The sequence below is a fragment of the Nymphaea colorata genome, chromosome 2 (genome assembly GCF_008831285.2).
Source record: "Nymphaea colorata isolate Beijing-Zhang1983 chromosome 2, ASM883128v2, whole genome shotgun sequence".
In the NCBI taxonomy this organism is placed as follows: Eukaryota; Viridiplantae; Streptophyta; class Magnoliopsida; order Nymphaeales; family Nymphaeaceae; genus Nymphaea; species Nymphaea colorata.
Genome location: NC_045139.1, coordinates 3193179 through 3217108, shown reverse-complemented (window position 1 = coordinate 3217108; position 23930 = coordinate 3193179). Strand labels below are relative to the sequence as shown.

The window sequence follows — 23930 nt, the reverse complement described above, 5'->3', positions numbered from 1 at the left end:
TGCTCCTACTACGCTTGAACTCGATACGTAAGTAGAACAAATAAAATTTTCATAGTAAATAAGAAATACATTTTAGCTTTCCTTTTCATGAGTCAAATTATGTAAATTAAGAGTGCAGTCCCGTGATTGTATGTTTCAAGGGATATATTCATTGCGTTCATACTTCGTAAAAGAGATTAGCCCTCTTAATAACAAGTGAGGGGAGACTTCGTACAAATTACGTAGGTGTCACTCAGTGCCTAGGGCTAAAAAATTCCAAAAATGTCCATCAGAGGCAGAGCCAAAAAATTTTCATGAGAAAGATTGAATTAAAGTTTTTAAATTTTGACTTGAACTGAAATATCATTTTCAAAAATTTTATGTAAAATAAGTGAATTTTTTTTTAATTTTACATGTTTTTTTTTAGCCATAGTCCTTACGAGCCCTACCCTAGCCCTACCCTAGCTCTGCCCTTGGCAATGCCGTAAAACTGGTTGTGAGAAGAAGCAAGATGGCACTCGCTCGAAGCTCGTTCAGCAATTGGGTAAGAGGGAAAGCATCTCTGTTTTTTCTTTGATTGATAACAGGATGTTGGGAAATAATATTCGATTCCGTTGTGTCGATAATTGGTTGTTAATTAACATTTAGTTAACCTCTACTTGTGTATCTGTATCTGTCTCTGTGCGTGTTTTTGTGTGTGTGTGTGTGTGTGTGTGAGAGAGAGAGAGAGAGAGAGAGAGAGAGAGAGAGAGAGTAAAAATGAAAAATGACAGGACTCGATCCCCACCATTCATGATTCAATTAATTTTCTGATGGTAGCTTTCTAAACAGTGGCAAAGAACATTCATGATTTCGCCGGAAACCTCAACCAGAAAGGCGAAAACCACAAGGACCATGGTAGGCACAGACAAGGCGACCAGCCCCAACACGCCCACGGCCAACCTACGGCTCGTAATTCCCCTCAAAGATCTCTTCACGATCGTGCTGATCCTGACCCTTTCACTATCTTCCTCGTAGCAGACGTAGTACTTCTTCTCCCATTCCATCCAATTCAAAGGAGCTTCCTCCTTCCTCTCCACCATGCTCACCTAGTGGATCCTCTTCCTCACTGCAGCCAGTCTCCTGTCGGCGTCTGCGCCGCTGAACCTCCCGCCGGCCGAACCCTTGCATGAAACTGTGAGGACGCGTGGCCGCGGTCGATGTCTAGTGGGGAAATTCAGAGTTTGGCCTGAAAACGGCCGCCGGAAAATTGGACATCTAGAGACGGCTTCCATTGCGGCTGTGCTCCATTGGGCTAAGGGGAGTGTCCTTTATATAATCTTTGGATCAACGTCATTGGCATGTGCTCTTGCAGAGCTTGTGGTGGACACGTAGACAGTCTCTTGGCCATTTTTCCGACGAGGAAAAAATCGTGACCAGCCACTTGCCAAGGTTTCGATGGAAAGTCAGTTGTCAGTACGAAATAGTTTACTTGGCCAGACAGATCTTGGATCATACTGTTCAAAACTATAAGATACAAAATGAGTTACGAAAATCCAGATTATACATATATATAATGATTGGGGAGAAACAGTTTGTTATTTTTTTAATATTATTTTATTATTTTTCAGTAATCGAAAGATGGACGGCTATCTTTTCTCTTTTATAAAGCAATTTAAACTAAAAAATGATTTACATAAAGTTAACGTTTATAAACACAAAAGGTTCATATTAAGTTTTGTCTTTGCTTTTCCACATTATGCGTTCGAGTGATATATATGGACTATGGTTCAAGATTTCCACTGTTCTTAAACAAAATAACTACTTCAAATGCTTGATCATCCAAGTAATTGGTCACTTCGTCTTCCATCTCCAATCATCTTCGTGTTTAGCCAAGGGATTTAGTCTTTAAATTTCAAATTTTTAGGAACACTAATATATAAAACATTATAAACAAAATGAAGTATCTATATAAGCAATTTTTGTGAGCTGTGTGGGCATTTGCCCACAGAAGCCACAATGTAGCTCTAGCTCCTATGGCCTATGCTTGCTTTGGCTTATATAGAAGGTTAACACCAAAGGATTAATCTAACCAACGACTGGCCTTGTACTAGCTATTGGCCCAATCAGCTGCGCCACACCTCTTTGAATTAATGTGTCGATAAATATTTATATTATAAACCTCATACACAACTTCTACTTATTGAAATTTTTTGGATGATTAATAAAAGTCAGCTACTTACAATTCTCAAGTTCCTCTTTCATGAAACTGCATCGTCTACAATTTCCATACAAACAATTTCCATACAAAGGTCAACTCTTCTCAAGACAGTTTTTTGGTGAGCAGGAGGAGTATTTTCATCCATCGCATTGGAAGAAACTATCAAGACGGATACTTCATCTTCGGTATAACCTGTTATGTTAAGCAGAGAGGATAATCAAAAAATTGAAACCTAAAGAGGTGTTTGATTGTCCTGATCTAAAATCCTCAAGATTAGAGAACCGTGGACTTATTATGCGACTCTTCCCATCAGATCATAAAACAGACCTTTTATTAGTCTAAAAAGACGAAATAAAGATTTCAACTGTAGATCTTAGATCTGATCTAAGATTCTTAATTTGACGAAATAAAGATTTTGCTATAGATCTTTTATCGCATTAACAAAAGCATTTTCAGGTCAAATATATGGATTTCAAATATGAAATAAACACATGTAAATAAACTGTCAGCTTTTTGCTAGTTAGTGACTCACACATAAGGAGATATATCATATCTAAGGATCTATAACTGTATGCTTTGTACTTGTTTATAAAGGACAACTGAGAAGCCGAACACTTTGGTTGTCGTTAATTAAAACCTTCACCATTAAGGAATCTTAAATTTAAGATCAGACCGTCCTCCCTTTATATTATGGTGAATATGAGGTTCACAACTTAACGCCAAAAATACATAAAGGCTCCTTATTCCCCTTGCCTTTAGGGTCAGTTTGATGGCAGATAAAAATTTGGAACGATCAATATATAGTGAAAAAAAATTCATGGTAAAAAAGTCGAACTCCAGAGAGTTTGACTTTTTTGGAGGGTAAAATTACCCTGATCTATCTATTTGTTTTCTTGTGTTTGAAATGAAAACGAAAAGCCATACAAAAACGACAAGTTTCCTCTAATGCATAGTAAAATCCTTGTGTATCAAACGGGATCTTAGGGTTATGGGTTACATTGAAACTTAATTAAAGTATTAAATATATCATTCAACTTAAGTGTCATAGACTTACCTTTTAAGCACTCACATGAATTAGACAAGCTATGTGTCTTCAAAGTACTTGCCTGTCTCACCAAATATGTTATGTTTGTTCTCAATGCTAAATGATAAAATAAGGACTTAAAAATATGAATTTTTAAATCTAACTTAGCCTAACCAGGTATTCATGATAAAAAATTTGCAATATTAATAATAGTATGTCGCATGAAATTGGTGAATTTTAAATATCAAGTAACGAAGCGTCCCCTATTGTTTTTTATCACATATTTTCACAATTTTTAAACCGGACATTCATGATGTATCCCGAGATTATTTACACAATATGTATGAGATGCATTATTTTTAATCCAAAAACTAATCTGAAAGACTTTAAATTGATTTAAAAATATGAAGAATATGACAATGATTAAATGCGATTATTTAAATTGCCGGTAAATTAAGGTACAACATGGTTTAGACAGGATACGATATTTTAGATTTTGTTTTTTTATTACTAAATTCATTAGCGCCTGATTCGTAATATATCGACGGATCCGAAATATTTGAAATATAAAACACGTGATTTTTTCCCGAAAAAAACTGCAGATATTTTGATACTGCATTGACACCAAAATGCGACCTCTCGTTAGTTTCATCGCCAAGCAGCTTCTTTTTGTACTTTGTCTGGCCGACAACTTTGGTGTCGCATTGGTGCTTCCTTTGCCGGTGCGTTTGCGCGACACCGTTTCTTCCCTATCTCCGTCCCTTGGCCGAGAACACCCAAATTCGAGAACCAAAAATCTCCTTCTTTTCTACTGATTCGAGCGAGTGGAACGAAGAGGGCAGATGAAAGACGCCTTTGGCTTTTGGTCACTTGCGTCAGGTGGGAACTCAGTCTCTGCTTGGTTGTTCCTCAGATGTGCAGGTGATCTTCAGCAGTACCTTCCTTTTTCGTTAAGATTATTGTGCTTCTTTGAAGTAAACTCTTAGATGCCCAGTTAGGGATTCCCTTCTCATTTGCATATTTGGTTTGTGGGACTTCGACAATTGAAATAATTTCTGCATATGGTTTGTGAAAATCGTGCATGTTTCTGTTATATTAGATTATTATTGGTACCCAATACCAACAGTTATGTTGATGCAGGCTGGGTTCACTGAGGCATGACTTGTCTGTTATGATTTGCAGCTATGCTTCCTCTTAGGTAAATCTCATTTTTTATTGATTTAAGGATTGGTTCATCACTTCTGCTTTTTTATATTGGAAATTGATAAAGGGGTTTACTAAATCAGGGACTTTTGGAGGAAGCATAAGAGAAAGGTGTACGTTTCGATAGGGATTTTGGGGAGTGGGTATGTTTTGTACAAGCTTTATGACAGTCAGAGAGAGAGAATCGCAGCCTTGGAGAGAGAGCTTGAAAAACAGCATGAAGCCGATGAGAGGATTAAAGCACAGTATGTTCTCCATGGTTTGAAATTGGGAGTTACCCAATTCATTGGTATTCCACTTCTTTTGTTGGTCCTTGGGTGATTGGATTAGATATGCTTATCTATTTTTGGTTTTGTTGGATAGAATGCAGGCCTCGTTTGCTAGCATCCAGTGGATTTCGGATACGACCACCCTCCCTTCCGTGATGAACGATCTTAGGATTCGGATGTCTGAAGAGTTACATCTGTCAGAATTAAGAGATAGGCTAAACCAAGGAAGAAGCCAACCCAACAGACTGACAGCAAGAGAGAAGCTGGAATTGTGGGAGAGACTGAAAATTCTTAGTAAGTTATTGCATTTATTTTGCAGTTACTCTTTGTAATTTGCATCTATATTTTTACATTTTCCTCCTTTCTTTGATCGTGAAATATGAGAACCTTCGAAAGTGGTAGAGACTGAAAATCTGTTGTTTCTCGTGTGATGCTTTTTGGAATTCCCAACTGTCAAGTAACTCACTATTTATAATGATGGTAGTTAGGCTTGATTGGGTTTATTTTGATTAGACGTTGGCAGTCGTCCTGTTCTAAAGTGAATATGCTCTGTGTTTTACAAAAACTCACCTTATTTTGTCTTGCTTGTTTCTTTTTAGGCTTCACAAAAGCTATGACATCATTATGGGCGGTGAACATGCTCACTTTGTTTGTCAGAGTTATTTATAATGTCTTAGGAAGGCATCTGTACATCGACACTGCCAGGGGTGTTGGAAGCATCGAACAACTGGTACAAGCATTTTTTTCTTTTAACTCAATGAGTCAATGTTTTGGTTGTGAATTTGTTAGGGTTTTGATGTCTGAAGAAACTACTATTTTGAATTTTGGATATTAGGTATGTGAATGTTGGGAATGGTTTTTGGATATTGAATTTGGTATCATTTGGTTTTACTTGCTTCATGGCATGGCTGTATACCTGTTCTATATGCATGCCCTGTTTCAGTGCTTTTATCAGCTGCACAGATGTGTAAAGTTCGACTGTTAATTAATTTGTTTTAATTCAAATTCTTCAATTTGAAGCTTATCTCGGAGATGCACTCATGAAATTCTTATTCTGAGGCACCTCTGCATGGAGTAGATAATAGTTTCTAACTTTCTAGTAAAGGATGGAGTAACGAACAGAAGGTTGAAGCCTGTTTTGATCGGTTGGAGCACAAAAGGTAGTGGAATTTGAGAAATTTCTGTTTACGACTGGATTTCAAGAAGTCAACTGGAAAACTTGCAAATCAAACCAATGACATTCAGCAAAGGACCTGAAACAAAGGCATTTTTTCAACATTCTTCACTGCCCTGTGCATGGAACTATCTGATGTTTGTAGAAAGAATCCTTCTCTGAGGAAAGGAAAGAAATCTGCCAAACTAATTGAATTGCTGAAGTTGTGGGTGTTAGTATTCTTTAGAATGTCAATGGAAATGGATATTTTGCAGTCCCTTTTATCAATAGAGCCTAGTCTATTGCAAATTTCTTCTCTGCAACCTTTGGATGTAAGCTTCCAATGTTCTTGTGATCGACATGGGTGCACATCCTTGTAGCAGCACTGTAGGACGTGTTCTTGTGATCGACATGGATGCACATCCTTGTAGCAGCACTGTAGGACGTGTTATATTCATTTCTTGCCTGTGAATCATATTATACTTGGCTTTAGGTTATGTTATGAATAGAAATAATGGTCTCAGTATATTATTAGAAGTTGACCATTCCATAATAGAAACAATTGCTATTGGATAGGATGCACATCTCATGTCATGCTCTGGTGTCCTATCTGTGATTGAACCTTACCAGTTTTTTTTTTTTCATGATAACTATATTTGTTGCTTCATTTACCTTATCTTGTCCATATGAGTATTTCTGTCTGATGGTTGCAGTTGTTTTCTGTTTGCAGAGTGAGGCTGACTCCCTAGACTCGCTTGGTCACCACGAGTTCCTTTCTTCTGCGGATTATCTGTGGAAGTACAGCTTGGGTGCTTTGATTCTCGATATGCAGAAGGCAATCACTGAAGTTCTCAATGGGTAAGTCGAGACAAAGGAGTCATGATTTTTCTGTTAAAAGTAGGGATCTCTACCATGAAAACTTGATATGGTTCACTGTACTGCCCATTTGGGCTTCCTTACTATGTTCATGCTTGCTGTGTCCCATTTAGCCAGGACAGTTAGTTGATTGTCATGTCTTCCTTGTGTTCATTTTTTTTTTCTTTTCACAAAGCCCCACTAATTTAAATCATGTAGGGTTTGTCCGAAATATTGTTAATGCTGGCAGTCACCATTGGCACCTTCGTTCACTGATTTTTTTTAAGTGATGCATCTGTTCTGAGCTCTATCAGGCTATAGCTTCCTTCAGTTCAGCATCAAAAGTCTCTCCTTCCTAATTAAATAAGAGTATAAGACAGCGTTTGTGTGTTCATCCAAGTTGAATTGATTCTCGTTGATTCTTTTGAACTGGTTCAAACTACGTAAATGCAATATTTTCTAGTTGCCTAAGTGTTCTGAATCTCTGGTGCATGTTAATTTGTTAGAACACTAGGCTTGGTAACTTGTATTTTGATGTGTGTCCTTTTCCTGAGTAAATCAGATTTTTTTCTGTTCAATGCTGCGATTGTGAATTTGATTCTAAAGATGTCTAAGCTTTTCAAATTTCTGGCATCCATTAAAGTTAGTGATTGTTGATATATGACACCGAGAGTACTTTTCATGCCAAAGCCCAAGATTCCCCATATTAATATCAAATATGTGGAAACATGGATAATTTATGCGGCAGTCATTTGCAAGGAGGCATAAGTATACTTCTGGAGAGCTGAAGTGTCAAAATCTTACCCTTCTGAAAACCAGTACTCCATGATTTTCAACATAAAGATGATAAAAGATTTTCTAATTTAAGTGTCTTAAGAATGTCAACAAAGAGTTATGTATCTACCACATGTAAAGCCTATTCTTTTTGGTTTTATACTTGGACAGTTTCACCCAACGTTAACAATAGATACAAATAAAAGTACGTTCAGATTAGACACAGATAGAAATCTCTCTCCCTCTCTCCCTCTCTCTCTCTCTCTCTCTCTCTCTCTCTCTCTCTCTATATATATATATATATATATATATATATATATTCAGACACACACAAAAGACATCTGTACATATAGCAAGAATGAGATTTTGAGAAAGCAAATGATATATCATTTTTCATATTCATAAATATAAAACCAAACAAAAAAATACCTGCTATCTTTTTGCTGCATCCATGCCATGACCCATCCTGCATCCCATGTCCAGCCATGACAAGAAGGGTTTGGCGCCCTTTCAGTTGAATCCATGTGACATAGCCGAAGAGGTAACTGCCTCAAGCCACCTGACATACACCTCATCCAAGTCACCTTTTTGGACAGAAGCAAGATGACCAGGCTTAGATGAAGGTATGGTCAATCTTGTCTGTTACATTATCAGGGATCCTTATTGCTTTCTATTTTGACTTGGACAGTAAATGAGCTTCAGATGACCAAGCTAACTTTGTAAAAAGGTAAATTTTGCAGTTGAGTCTTAATTTGCCAAACTGCGTCCTAGCACCTGGCTTGAAGATCTCTTCTTCTACTTCCTATGGACCAAGTAATATGGTCAGATGTCCATGTCTGAATGCAAGTTTGAATTTCACTTGGTTATTTAATTGTTTTTGTGTGTGTTTACTTTAAACTTTTTATCCTATGACATGCTGCAGGAGGCAGCTGACTGAGCTTTTCAGCATGCCACAGCTTCATGACACCATCATGGAGATGCTGGACACCATGAGAAAGGAAAATGCTAGCTCATACCACTGGGTTCCCTATCTCCTGCCTGACAATGCCAGCACAGATGACCCATCTTCTGCCACATCATCTCATGCAGATTCTGGCCCCACCACAAAACTTGAGCTACTTATCATGGAGACACGCAGTGTCCTATCCAGGTACAACGGTCAACAAGAGTCATCAGTAATGTCTGAATTAGGTTTTACATTGTGTAGTGCTAAATTGCATGATTTTTTTTTTTTCTGATTTATTACACAAAGGCTCTGCACCTGGGTCAAGGGGCTTAGTTGCTCTCCCAGGCTTAGAAGACCCACCACCCCCATCCCTGCATTCTCATGATCTTGCTAAATCTTGAGTTATTACCACATTGTTGTCCAACTTAAGAGCTGTATGTAAGTCAGGCTTGGTAGGATAAAGTGGAGGAAAGGCTTGGTTGAGTAGACTGGGCAATGGTAAAGAGAACCCAGTGAATTCATCACTTTATTCAAGTCCAACTTGGCTCCATTGATTGGACACTCGACCAGCTCTCTGCACATTCCACCTGTTGGCTCTGCCCCTTGCATGAAGAAGGACAAGTCCGAGTTGTTTAAAATTCAATCTGAGCTTAGTCCTAGTATTTAAGGATGTGCTAGCATCAATCTAGGATCATTAGTGAACCTTGGTTATTCAAGTCTGTAAGCCAAATCCACTGTAGAACTTTGACATGCTTACTGCAGGCTGAGGTAATTCTGACAATCTCTTAGTTTTTACAGAATCGTTCCCTTGCTTCATCGATGAGTATCCTTTGTAGGCTGTTCTTGATTCTGGATTTTAAAGCTCCCTGCATTATTGATATGTGCTCCTAATCTATAAATGGTTCAAACTCTCTTTTTTTTCATTATAGTGATGAGTTCTCTAAGGTGGTGGATATTTCTTTGAGAGAGATGGTGAATGGCTTGATGGAGCAGATGGAAATGCAAGTTTATGCAAACGCTTCTGCTGCATCGTCCTCTTCTGGGGTCCCATTGGTGAAGCTTGTGCCGCGGATTATTGAGTTGTGCAACCACCTTTTGGAAGAACCAAGCAAGAACACATTCATTCACAGAATCCAGAGTTTGCCAGAATTAGACGTCTTCTGTAAAGTCCTGTTTGCTGGTGCACCGCTTGTTGCATAAAATGGTAAAATTACTAGATTTTTTGCTTCAATTTAGTTCATTATTTGTGGATGAAGTCCCTTGAGCAACGTTGGAATTAAGCTTAATGTCTGAAATTGATTTCCAAATTATGTACAAACAATATTTAGGAAGTGGATGAGAATTCTGTTCAGCATGGGTTACAAGGGTTACCTCTGCTTGTTCCAAGCCAGATGAAATTATGTTAACGGTCCCGCATCAATATACTGGTGGATAGGCTATGGCAGTCTGATGGGCAGTTGCTGTTTATGTTTTCTGGGCATGATTCTTTGTTTAAAACGAAGTTGGGAAAGGGCGTCCTTTTCGTGATTGAGTACTTATATGGTTGTTTCCGCTCCCATGAGATTGGGGAGCAAGTTTCTCCAGCTTTTGGTAATGTGAAATTGCTCTCCAACTTGAGCAGCTAATCATGTCCACTTTGCCATTTTTAGATAATGAACCAGCTGAAGAAGAGGAAGATGCTAATTCTCTTTGTGCACATTGCGTTTTTTCTGTTAGGCCTTGTGCATTGCGTAGTTAAACGGAGCCTGCTGAATTTGTCCTCCTTAGTATTTGATCCTTGTTATTCAATCACAAACGCGAACGTTAATGTGTGAAACTATGAGAATGATTTGAAGTGTACAGAATGGATCTGAAAATTTTTCTTTTTCATTTTATGCAGGAAAATTATAGTTGGGTTTAGACATAGTTGCTTGCTGATTGTTCAAAAACCGTGCAGATCTCGAACCATGTCCATCTGACAATTGATGCCTGACTCATTACACTTACCCTCGTTGGGGCGTTTGAGTACTTTGAATTTAAGTTTCAAGGTGATCGAGTTTAAAAATCTTAGAATTTTATAAGCAAGGATCCAAAATCCCATGGATTCCTAACCATTCCGTCAATCTCAAGTCATGCATCCAATTTCTTTCAATTTCTAGTTGGAAACTCAAGCTTTATCTCCCTTTATCCTCTGACTTGAAATTCATGAATTTAGAGCATGTTGAAGGTCTTAAATTCATGCTTCCTGAAATTCACAGATTGTGAAATGGGCCTTGGATAAGATAGCACCCTCCAACTTAAAAGTCCTTGGTAATGAAAATAAAGCAGGAACTGAAAACGAGTAAAGAAAAAATCCACTGTCCACGTTGAGATTTGGCTTCTCGTATCTGGGAAGGGTCGCATCTAATCAAATATAAAATTTGAGTTCAAACTTCAAAAGTTTGCCGACAATGAAAGTATTGTCTGCAGTCTACTTACTTTTATCATGGTTGATAACAGGACAAAGTAGAGCCAGCTTATGCATAGGCTTGGACAAGTGGTGATGGAATCATGGAGACACCAAACTCAATAGTTATTCATGGCTAGTTATTCAACGTAGACCTATTTTACTCCAAGATTCTTGCCTAATGGCACATGCCTTTTTTCAGCGCTAAGCATATACTTTGTCCATGGCCCGGCTGGCTTCTCATGTCTTTGAAGAGCCACTAAAACAATACAGAAGAAATTTGCTCAAAAGACAACACAAATCAATTAACCAACGAAGCACCAAAAAGGTTGGTGTTGTTCATGAGTCAATTCCCATGAGCATTACTTTTAAACGAGAGCTGGTGCCATGGGAATACGATCAGGAACCAGAGAAAGTAATAGACATAGCTTTACTTCTGCTTCAGTGAAAGTACAGGTCAAGTTGTGGTTGTTGAAATATTTAATGATCTAGTGGATGAAGCCTCATATGAAGTAGAGGATTTAATCATCACCTTGATAGTACGTGAAGAATCTGATAAATAGACCAAAGAACTCCACTCAGATGGCAGTAGAAACTTATGAATGCCACCAAGTACACATTACCCAAGTTTAATGCTTATGAGAAGCATCTTTTGCTGCGACTGAAAATGAAATGGACAGATTTCAAAGGCTTTGACCAACAGGAGGCCCACCAACATGTCCTCATGAATTATTTCTCCTTGGGCCCACGGACACAGAGAGAGAGAGAGAAATCAGCATGATTCATCCAAGAACTGACAGACCTGTGAAAATCAATTTATGTAATGATTGCATGGGATTTATGAAAACTAAAACAAATCCACCGATGTAAAATTATTTCTGAAAGTCAAGAAATTATAGAATCTCATATAAGCAACCCGAAGAACTGACTGGAGATATGTTTCTTGTTTCTTGAACATGATGATAATGGCATCTCTAGCTGAAATTTTTTAACAAATGGAAATTTAGCTTTTGAATTGTAGTTGCAGAAAACTTGCGCTACTGTATCGCATCCAAATCTGGCTCATTCATCAGTTTAATTCAAACAGAAAACCTGGTTGGACCATATGTTACCAGTGAGTTTAGATTGTTCTGCTGGCGACCATATATGTTCTTTGCTTGCAGTGGTACCTGCAGATTGGATGAGAACCATGTCAGAGAATTCAAAGAACATGACAGTCTTTGGTTGGCACCAGATGGAGGGAGCTCCCTTCAGTCCAAGCCAAGAAGACCACTACCAGACCTCGCTCCTGCATCGTTCGATCGACAGATTTTCCACTGACGAACCTAAAGGAGAAGCTGACAGACGAACGAGTCAGCAGCAAGAATCGGTAGAGAAACCATCCTGAGATGGACAGAAGAGAGCTCCATCGCCTCAAACTCCAACGGAGCTATATCTCAAAGGGTCAGCAGCAAGAATCGGCAGAGAAACCATTCTGAAATGGACAGAAGAGATCTGCTTGGCCTCATCTTGAACCAAATCTTTCTCTCTCCCCCTCTCTCTCTCTCCCTCTCTCTCTCTTTTCACCACACAAAATGCACACACATGTACAAATATGGTAGTAGAATTTCTTGCAGGCACAGACTCATGGTGGATGCAAGGAAGAGAAGAGAAGGGTTAAGGAGAATGTAAGAGAGGGAAGAGCTTACTTATAGGCAAGTTCAACAAGCAAAAAATACAATCCGCACCAGCCTGGACTGAGATCTGCGTTGCTATCTTCACTCTAAAGAAACAAAAATTTCCTTATTAAATTTCACATGCATATTGTAATCAGAAGTTGCCATGCTGATGTAATAACATGCTTTTGAAAACAAAGTTTGAACCTCTGCAGAGTGGGCTTCATTTGGTGTCCAACCCATTTTGGGCCCCAAATCATGGAACTAACTAGAATATTTACCAAAACCTGTACATAAGACAAGAATAGGGATGTCAATGGATAAATTCAAATAGTATGTGTTTTTTATGGTATTTGATTTATAAGATGTTCACATATTCGGATTCAAATAAGAAAGAAAGAAGAAAAATTTATTGTATCTGAATCTTATTAAGTTCCAACCGAATCCAATCCAAATATGACTTTCAACTACCCTTAAATTCTAACCACGTTATTATATGTTAAAAGCCGACTTCCACAATGGATATGGGATCTAGGATACTTAGTTGAAATTAACTTTTAATCCAAACTTGAGTTTGATTGGATATTTATTTCTAACCAAATATGAATCCGATTAGATATTTTTTAAATCTAAATCCGATCTGATTTTGTAATCAGAATGTTAAATCTTTTTTTTTTCATATCCAACCTTTTTTGAATATTTTGGTCGGCCACTCAAAGTCCAATCGAATTGACTTCGATAGACAAGAAGTTTGGAGGAATGTATTGAGAGGAGAACTGGCAGGCAGTCATCACTTGGAAATATTGAAGCACCAAAAGCACTAAGTCTGCGACCTTGAAGGAATGAGGGAAAAAGTGAGAGCTTCGGCTCTCGGTAAAGATAAAATACTCCTCATGCTCACCTAAAACTCATTCAATTTACCTCATTAACCCTATTTCAACATCTATAGCTTCGATTTGCATGCTTGGATTTGCCTATGATGCCGACAAAAATCGAATGATGGTTGCCGACACGAAGCAGTGTTCCCGTTTCCCACTATGTAACCCTTTTATGTATGATATAAACTCGTGTATATAGTAGTTCAAGTGGCTGCATGAGCAATTATGAAATCATGTCACAGTTATTATCTTATTCATACACTCTCACTATATTATGTAACCATATCCCTTATGATGTATATAATAGCTCAAGTGGTCGGATTAAATTGTGTCTCTTTTGATTTCTTTATTAACAAGTTGAGATTCATGCAAACATCCACTAGATTGTTCTTGGAAACGCAGACCATGTATTAAACTCTTGAGCACCTTCTTTAACTCATAACTCATAACTCCTAAATCCAATTCAGGAAAGCCTGTGATTACACCCACATAGCTTGGACAGGTAGAATCTTTCAAACTTTTCTAATTTTGTCCCCAATAGGTCGACTGGGGCATCTGGAAGCTCAGATTTGTCTGGTGCGATGCATGTTCACTATCCGTGGCCTTTTTATATAAATTAACGGTTCAAAGTATACTCTTAAATTTTGGCACGGAAAGCATCATTCTATGTTATTGATCATCTTTTATGTCTTTTGTCATGTGAACTGATGTTATGTTCAATTTCAGATCGAATGAATGGAGTGATCAAAATGATAGATTTTCCATCTGTTCATTAATTTCCATTGATTTCTCTCAAAAATCAGATATATTTGTCAACAACTAGATTAGTATCACTTAATAAGTTGAAAACCATTCAAGAAATATGTAGATTCGTTCCTGCAAGATAAAAAACCAGAAAGGATAAGTTTAACCCAAAGAAAGACTATCATGGACCTTTAGCTGTGATTAAATTTAGGTGTGATGGCTCATATTTTCAGGAATCTGATGGAGCTGTTCATTTTTTTAAACAGAAGGACTGCCCAGAAAGAGACAAAGTTATGTTGCCTACCACATGAGGAATGAATAAATAATTTTGCTCATTTGGATGGTAAGCAAGAGCTGTCATGTACCTGATCAGTGTCATAAAATTTAAAAATTGCACACAATCTGCCAGGCTGCTGATTTGCTGGATTATCCGTTTTATTTAAATGAAAATTTATATTTATATTTATTTTAAATATATTTAGAAATAATTAAAAAAATAAATCACCGAAAGATATCTTAAATTTAAAAAAAAAGATTTATAGATAGAATCAAATATACATTGTTTACAAAAAAAAGTATTTGGTTATTGAGGAACAATCAATATACTTCTAATGTCGAATCAGCATCAACTAGGGCAGAAATAAAGCATTGGATCGAACTCTTCATTGGTGTCAAGGTAGTAGCTATGAATAGTCATAGACTCCTGAGAAAGGTTGGAGACCAAAAAGTGAGTTATTTATACCAAGCATTCTTCCTACCGCTAGATCCAATCTCTTGGTCCGTACCGAAAAATAATTTTAAGTTCTTCCTTTCGTTTTCGGAAAAGAAAGATTAGGAAAATCCTATTGATTGTTGCTTTCTCCATACCTCCGAAAAAACATGAAAAAACAGGCTCAAATGGTACGATCCCTCAGTCACCCCTTTCATTTTGGAGTGGGTGAAACATGGTCATCTCCTATCGACCAATAAATTGGATCACTTGTCGAATAACTGACCAATTCACTCAGCCATAGTTTGGAACTGAGGATGTTATGTTTAATCTTCGTCGGAGACCACAAGTTTGGCCGAATCAAATAACCTAACTCTCTCTCTCTCTCTCTCTCTCTCTCTCTCTCTCTCTCTCTCTCTCATGGTGCCTAAGGGGCATAAATAACTTGTTTAGATGGGGTACCATAGATGGTACATCCTCAAGGCGCATAAATAACTCCTTACGGTACATCCTCACTTTGATTCTTGTGAGTGTTACTCCTTCATGCTGTAAAAGGGAGGGATGATCCACCGAACAGAAGGTAGCCCACTGCCCACCTGAAACCAGATGCAGCTCAGAACCATGTAGACATGGGGAATTAAGGAGAGCTTCGGGTATCGTTTCTGCACGGCAGGTTGTTAACCTCCAACTCACATTAGAAACAAGTCTTTTGAGTAATTTTTCAAAGCTACTAAAAGTGCACTACATATATTCAGGCATTTCATTTTGTTTTCTTATATGTGTCTCTTAATGCCGACCTTTGATTCTTCATGCCATTGAGATGTAACTTGTACTGTTGGTTTAGTAGAGATCAACTTAGGTCAACAGAGTTCAACTTGTAACCATGGTTTTTTTTTTTTTAATTGAAAACCAATTGTAGAATATTACATCAGAGTTTATAGACAAAACGTACGTTCTTTGGGAAAACACAAATAAGGAACTCATTTACAGAGTTTCTCCTTTGTACAACACGTTTACGCCATTGAATCAGCTCAAAACAAACTTTAACGATAAGACGAGAACTTGCATATACAAATTATTCTAGTCTCTCTGTGTGTAATGAATGTATTTAGTAAATATAAAAATGTATAAGAATATAAAAACTATATCTATATTGATTGATTATGAATTGTCGAATATATATATATATATATATGGAGAGAGAGTGAGAGAGAGAAAGAGAGAGGAGAGATTCTATTTCTTTTCAATAGGTTAATTGCAAGCAAGTTCTCCACCAGCCCAGAAAACAGAATGATTGAACAATGCACTACAGCGGTGCGAGAAGACAGGCCCTCATCCTTCCCTGAGCGTATGCTCTCCATCTTCCTGGACCGAGTTTCCTCTTTCTCTTAAATATTTTTCCACAAGAATCACGGGTCGCAGGAAAAGACCCACATTTTGTGGTCAAAGCTAGCACAAAATCACGATGATCATACTAATTTGGCACAAGGCAACCTACAAATCTTCTTTTGCATCAGATCTTCGTTTCGCCTGCAACGCCAATCGAATTTCTCTTTCCCGTTCAAACTCCCGCATGTCAGTTCTTTCTAGAAACGATACCTTATCAAGATACTGGTTGGAGCTTTTTTTGTATGCGTCAAGCTCCTCCTCCATGCCCCTGTTTTCATCTTTAAATTCCCCCCAGTCCTTCTTAGTCTTGTCTAGAACACTGAGTTTTGGTTTCTTCTTTATTTGTTCAAGAATGGCATCCAGGCCAGATTGTGGAGCAGCGGAAGCATTTGACTTCTCAGATGCCTCCTTCGAATTGGCATCGACAAGCTTCTTCACCTCAATCTCCTCCCCAGCAAAGTTCCGAACCTCGGTGATCTGCATGACATTGAAGTGACAAATCACATGCAGATGCCAGTCGAAACAAACAAAAGAATTAAGGACAGCACATGGGTTTCAAATGCAAAAGGAAATTCGTGCTGTCAACTGAAGATTAAGAAAACTAGTTTCGACTTGATTCATTGGCTGAAGTTCCCATGCACTAGAGCAAAAACTTTTACTGAGAAGCATTATGAATCTTCCAAAAGGAAAAGGAATTTGTTGAATCCATCTCTGTGCCCCATATTAGAAGATCCAGACATGTAAGAATAATCCTGCAGCTTCCAAATAATCTTTTTATGTAAAATCGTTTGTTAACACATGGTCAATTACCTAGCAGCTTGCACGTATGGATTACCAGTTACTACATAACTATGAAAATATAGGTCGTGTTCAAGAGGGGATTAGATTCAGCTTATACTAATGGTCGACTACTTGCATTTAGTGCTTGCAAGGACATCTCAAGTCCATACCTCCACTTTACCTCTACCAGCAGCTGAAACAGCAACTTCCTTGGCTGCAGCCAGAGCCGCAGCAGCAAGTCTCTTGGCCTCATCGCTTGAGCCATTCTCCAAGCTAGTCTTTGGCACGTGTGCTTCCTTCTTAGTCGCCTCCTTCTTTGGGCCCAGGCCAAGAGTTACCATCCAATTCTACAAATACACGCACACATAAAATCGTATAACTGTTATTACAGTATTTATCAAATATAGAATTGCTGCATGATCTCAACACCCTTACATGAGATGTTTTCCTCTTCACGCTGTTTGATACAGAGCTGATCTTCTGCAGAGAGGATGGATTCACCTTAACAGATTTATTCCCATTCATCTGCTCCCAGATTGCATTTACTCGTGCTTTTCTTTCTATTAATAAATACAATGGAGAAAAGGTGAAAACCGAATCAACTGGACTAAATTTATGGAAACAAGATTAAAGAGAATATTCAGCTCCACATGTGCTTTTGCATGTGTGTGAGAGAGGAGGAGGGGGGACAGAGACGGAGAATCATGCAACAATCATATGATTATAGATATTTCAGTCACTTCCTCATGAAGGCAACTTCGAGATACGTGCTTTTGAGATTGAAAGCAAACACCCAAGTGACTGTACATATTCCAGCAACTCCTTTATAGAGGAAATTTTAAGTTACGTGCTTTTGATATGCCCTGTTTGCAAGAAATAGCGATTCAACTGGTTTTCAAACTGTAAATAAATGTACAATCACATGCTACCTAACTTGTTGACAATGGAGATCAAACGCCATAAAAATAGACAGCCAATTGTTCGATTATGCTAATTTTAGTAAAGCAAGTCTGATATTGTCTGAAAGACTAAGACGTCATGCTGTATTGTGGCAGTTGAGCCAACATAGGTGGCACATTTGTGTGCATACAACAGATCGATAGCAGGTTATACATAGAGGAATCCCCAGGACAGAAAACTAAAGGGAGACAAAATGTTAAATTATTCTAAGCATAAAGACAGGAAAGGAGAAAGGAACAGAGGAGAAAGAGAGAATATTTGCGAAAAGCCTCATCAGCTTTTTGCTTATAGTAATCAAACTGAAAGCCATGACATATTATTCTGTACGACCATGACAGACAGTACTCACCATTATCTAATTGTTCCTCATTAGCAAGGGGAGCTTTAGCTTCTTCCATGTTGAGTTGAATTTAAATTTTCAAACTTGAATACCCTGGGAATATCAAATACACATAGAAGACTAACTATAAGTAGAGAACAGGAAAGCAGGAATTCAGTAGATATTTTCACTATCAAATCACGAAAACGGCTGAAGAACACAGGTAAAAGAAAATTCAGGAGACAAAAGAAATTAAATGTAGGACACAAATTAAAAAAAGATGCTCATACAAAGTAGTGTGAGTGAGTGAGAGAGAGAGGCAGGAAGTCCTTCAAGGATGTATGAATCCCATCAATGACTGCCTTACCAGTAAAAGGATTTTGTAAATATGCCATATCATTCCTAGCATTATCCTTGTATCCACTCCATGGAAGACCATTTCACTAACAGTATACATATATATAACAGTAAACATATAACAACACAATCAATATAAAAATAGATAAAAACATGTAATCAATACAACATAAAGTACATAACAATATATACTCAATTAAAAATCTTTAATTGAAAGGGAAGGAGACTTTTCACTTTCTCATGGACTAGGCATGTTGGCGCCTAGGCGAGCCTAGGCACCAGCTTAGGTGCCAATTGCCAAAGTGGTGGACTCAGGCTTAGTCCACGCCTAGGCGAGGCCTTAACAACATAGGCATATCGGGCAAAAAATTCAAGATCAAAGCAAATTTATGTTTGTATCTCAAATTATGTCATTCATAGTTCATATTTCATATGCAGCTAAAAAAAACAAAGTTAAATCACATGAATACTTTAGTAAGATCCACATACCCGTGTCACCATACCAGTACCCAAAGTGGACACTTGGATACTTCTTAGAATGTAAGTAATCCAAACTGCTTAATTTTGCTTGATTTAGTTTTTTCCAACTCAATTTATATATATATATATGTACACCCTGCTGTAACCCCGTACCCATATTTTCTAAAGTTGTTGTGTCTATACCTGTGCCCGAATCGTACCCATACCATGTGACTTAGCAACACAGCATAATTTGCTTTTAAAAAATAAAATAAAATAAATTGTCAAAAATGTAAAATGTACCCAGGTGTCTTGCTATAGGTTATACCTGTACCTGCATATGCACACTAGTACTCAAGGGTTTCCTAGGTACCCATGTGACTTAGGCCTGTTGACACACCCTGTCTTCTACGCCTAGCTCATAGCATTCACCTGCCATGTATGTGAAGTTTTCCTTCCCCCTTTTGGATAAGAGGGCATGTGTGGGCAACTGCCCACATAGACTCAGTTAATTTCAATAGCGAGCCAGGCCCAGTTGTATGAGATGCTCATGGACCAGGTTCAAAGCTCCTATAATTGCCCTCAGCTCAAAGCTTTTTTGCTCTGCCACTGGTAATTATTCCCACGATACTATGCTATTTCCTCTCATTGTAAGTCTTGAAATTTCATAAAAAAGCAACATGTGTGCCTTTAGTTGAACATACCTCACATAGGCTAGCTACCATTTTCTTGCGTTAGTAAAACTAACATTCCTTCAATCCTGTTCCTACTTCTGACTATCTGATAACATGATAGTTAACAGAAAATTTTTAACTAATGAATATGAAGTGAAAAGACGATCACTCAACCAGCCACAATGCTATTCACAAGGAACAGGTTATCCACACATAGCTGCTTTCTTAGGCAATGCCTCCAAGCAAGACAGTACATTATTGGGAGAAAACCCAGAATTACATTTCCCATTTATGCGACCATACTCCTACATCCTATCTATCTGCCAGAATAATTTTAAAGTTCCACAGCAGACGCATCTAAGTCTTCAACAGATGTTATCTAGTCACAATCTTTGTGGACTCAATTATCAATTCCATTGGTGGAAGGTATAACATTACCATGCGAACTACTGCTGCAAAGAAAGCAGAATGAACAATCACTACTATCTCCACTAGAGCAAAATGTTGTTTTTTTCACAATTCAAATGCATATTCTGTTTACTTTAACCGCAACCCCTTTGGCCTCCTGAATTTTACAAATCACAATCAACCTGCCTTTTACTGAATATACTTCATAGGCCTTCAAAATACAATTGTATCAACTTCCATCATCATTTGAGCCAAACTGAAAAATCCAGAAGCAGCAGTGCTAACTTCTGAAAGGCTACCAAAATCAGTTTTTGAATCCAATTGGAAAGAACAGATTCATTGAGTCTGGTGAATCGAAAAGGAACCACAACTACTAGTGAATCAATTTGATTAAAAATATTGACTAATTAAAGTCAAAGAAAGAAGAAAATTCGGAAAATCAAATAAGGCAGCAATGCTGCTATTCCTGTCTTCTGCAGATTAACATATTGGTAGGATTACAACACACGGATAACAACCAGGATTTGCTAAGAAAATGGTAAGGATTGAGAGAAAAATTCAAATCTAGACAACAAGATTCACAAAACCAATAAAAAAGAACATCCCAACATCAACAAGAAATCAGGGGAACAGAAAACAGAAAGAAGAGAACTAGAGAAGATTTTGCATTTCCCCTACACTTCAAAATCACAAGTTTGTGGGGTTTCTATCCCCATCATGACCAAGGAAATCTGTTTCCTTGAACAGTTGTTCTATGAGAGATCAGGACCCATTTCTCTTTTCCGGAATCGAAGACCGACCTCGAGAGGAGAAAACAAGGTAGATTGAAGAACAAGGTGTTTACCACTCTGAGAGATTCTCCTTATCGGTTTCTTTCCCTCTCTAATCAGAAAAATCAGCCTCACGGAGAAGAGTTTATCATTTCCACATCTTAAATGGGATCAGACTTGTTGGCAACAACCGGAATGAAATATTATTTAATCGTGGAAATGCCATGCGAAACTCTGTAATCGACATTTTGAAAATATCGCAATGTTACATTATATTAATGAAATACATAAAGATACAGAAATAAACACTTAGGCCCTGTTTGATGGCAGGGAAGAAATTAGAATGGTAAATTTACCATGGAAAAGAATTCTGGAAAAAAATACAGAAGGAAAAATTCCCTTCTTCCAAAGAGAGGCCCTGTTTAATGGGAGGGTAGATTTTTGCAGGGTAAAATTAGCTGTGTTTAGTGCACAGGGTAAAATAAATGAAAGACTTTTTAGGTGACTGTTGGAAGATGTGGTTTTTTTGTTCTCCTCCATTTTCACGTGGGTACACTCGCATTTTTAATGGGGCATCCAAATAACATGGTAATTATTTACAAATTGTGACCAGCTAATTTGTGTAAGAAACAGAGTAGTATATAAGAAAAATCAACTTCTAACATACTATAGCAGATAACACAATAAGCTATGTGCTACTAATTTATAGCTTAAACATTTGTAACATGATATAACCTATAGTTCAAGGTTGGTGAGCTAGTCGGGCCATTTCTTCACATGATTTAATAACAAGGTCAGCAGATTTTTGAGACGATCAAACTTTTTGGGACTATCCAACCTTTGGTCTGAAAGAGAATCTGACATGTGATTTTAGACGTCAAAATTCAAAACTCGGTAATTATCAGAAGATCAGTTCAACTGATAAACATGCGGATCAAGGATACCTGTCCTGATATCCCAAGAACAATCAGCTCTGCAGTGCCAGTCCCAGCCTGCAAGTGATGAAAACAAAGTTGATAAGATAAAATGACAGCTTTAAATCAGAAAAGTATTAACAAATTACAGTTCGTGAAGTTACAGATTGAACTATTGATAAAAAGACTTAATAGTATCAGGTTCTTCACATGGAAGGCAACAAAAAGCAAAAGAAACATAGATACCTTCCCATCACCATTTGATATGAACTACATATCAACGGAAATGTCATTGGATATAAATTTAAATTTCAACTTACCTTAACAGTACCAAGGAGGAGAAAGGTCTGCTCAGCTAGGGATCTGCTAACTAATTTTAGTGCCGCAATAAGCGCAGCAAGAACCACAGAAGCAGTTCCCTGCAGAAATTACACAACAGATAATGGAGAAAATAAGAAGAAGGCAATGAAGTTTAGTAGAACACATATACATTCCAAAAAAACCACCAGAATAGCTGACAAGTGACAAGACACAGCCAGATCATCTGAATGTTTAGCATGACTGCTGAGTCCTGTAAACAGAAATACTGTCTGCACTATATAAAAACTGTGCACGCATTTGTGCATGTATGCAGTATGCACATAGATAAATTCTAACAAACAATTAGAATAAATATGTCACCAAGAGCTTCATCCCATATGCATGTATACATTCAGTATGTGTTTCATATAGATGCATTACATAGGAAATGAAAATCAATGATCTCAAGAAAAAAACGCTGAAAAAAACATGATACATTCCAATAATACCAGTAGTTGCCACTTATTTCGGTATTTTTTCTAACTATACAAAAGCCATTAAATACCGACTGAGATAAGCAATAGGCTTGTCTGCAAAACCAGATGAAAACAGAGACATTTGTTAACACCATAGTCAGAAAAACAGAACCAATCCTGGAAAAAGAAACAGGAAAATGAAGAAAATATGTTATCAATTTAATTTAGAATCTCATGGTTGAAGATAACATCTAATAATCAAACGACCCCCTTCTTCTCCAACAGAAGAAACGCGAAATGCACTCTCTACTGCTACAACGATGTAAAATCAGAAAACTTCTGTACGAAAAGGAACTTGTTTATGCATCCATGCATCTCTCTGTTCCTAGTTCATCCCGAAGAAGAAGATCGCAAACATTTGGATAAACGAGTTGATTTGGATTGTCAAGCATCACGGTAATGAAATTACTCGAACAATAAGAAGAAAATATGATGCTTCAACTGGAAAAATACCCAAATCAGGTGATGGTCAAGCCGGTGAAGTTGGAATACCACAACAGAGCAGTCGCCCTTCGACGGAGACGTCGCCTCTCGCGCAGACAAAGGGCGATGGTGGGGGAGAGGGAGAGAGAGAGAGTACGAACCTTCGTGTAGGCGATGATGGTTGTAAAGGAGCGAAGGCTGGAGTTGAGCGGCGGTGGTGGTAGAGAGCACGGCGAGCGGTCGAAGAGGAACGCAGCCGCAGAGAGTCGAAGAAGAGCAGCCCTAACGGGCAAAAATTTTTCCCGACAATCAAACGGGGCCTTATGTAGAAAAGGCACTGAAATGTAAGAATTTTAATTGAAACATACGCTTTACTTTGAACTTCTTTCGGTCCCATTTGAATGTCTGGCTTGGCTGAATAGATGAATTTGAAGCTTGGACAAGCTTTTGTTAAATTAGTCCTCCTAAAATTGAGCATATTTCGAATACAGAATCCCATAATCTAACTCCTCTCAGGGGATCCCAGCTCGTTAAAATACCTGTTTATGATGGACATGTACTAATATAGATTCTACCTAGTTCACACATATTATAATATATGCATGTTTTGTGTGTATACTACACTCTTTTTATACACATGTCATCTATATTTATAAAGTACGTAATTTATATTTTGCATATTTATGATACATAAAGAAACTTACATGCTATGTTACCAATATATGTTCTGATGCCAAAGTAAATTATGTTGTTAAATTGTAGAAAAGTACCCAACAAAATAAAGGTCAATCTCAGTGAATCTGATGTGAAATCTTTTGTCCCGCGAT

General features: G+C 37.7%; 2 protein-coding genes across 4 annotated transcripts; one reads left to right on the top strand and one right to left on the bottom strand.

The window, feature by feature from the left end:
• Positions 1-3852: 3852 nt before the first annotated feature.
• Positions 3853-9809, top strand: LOC116248292 (peroxisome biogenesis protein 3-2-like). Of its 2 annotated transcripts, XM_031621002.2 has the most exons (9): positions 3853-4124; positions 4344-4401; positions 4490-4651; positions 4770-4969; positions 5275-5405; positions 6559-6686; positions 8380-8607; positions 9333-9607; positions 9732-9809. In XM_031621002.2, the coding sequence occupies exons 2-8, from the start codon at positions 4388-4390 to the stop codon at positions 9601-9603; spliced, it is 1134 nt and encodes a 377-aa protein (XP_031476862.1). In that variant the 5' UTR covers positions 3853-4124; positions 4344-4387; the 3' UTR covers positions 9604-9607; positions 9732-9809. The 2 variants fall into 2 exon arrangements, with proteins under 2 accessions (XP_031476862.1, XP_031476861.1); XM_031621001.2 differs by having other exon boundaries at positions 9333-9754.
• Positions 9810-16019: 6210 nt separating this feature from the next.
• On the bottom strand, positions 16020-23455 carry LOC116248701 (uncharacterized). 2 transcript variants are annotated; one of them, XM_031621635.2, is made up of 7 exons: positions 23265-23455; positions 22165-22263; positions 21875-21922; positions 18293-18376; positions 17419-17543; positions 17154-17330; positions 16020-16680 (listed from the first exon to the last, which is right to left on the bottom strand). In XM_031621635.2, exons 4-7 carry the CDS (start codon positions 18339-18341, stop codon positions 16309-16311), a joined length of 723 nt encoding a protein of 240 aa, XP_031477495.1. In that variant the 5' UTR covers positions 18342-18376; positions 21875-21922; positions 22165-22263; positions 23265-23455; the 3' UTR covers positions 16020-16308. The 2 variants fall into 2 exon arrangements, with proteins under 2 accessions (XP_031477495.1, XP_031477496.1); XM_031621636.2 differs by lacking the exon at positions 23265-23455 and adding an exon at positions 23134-23246.
• Positions 23456-23930: the final 475 nt, after the last annotated feature.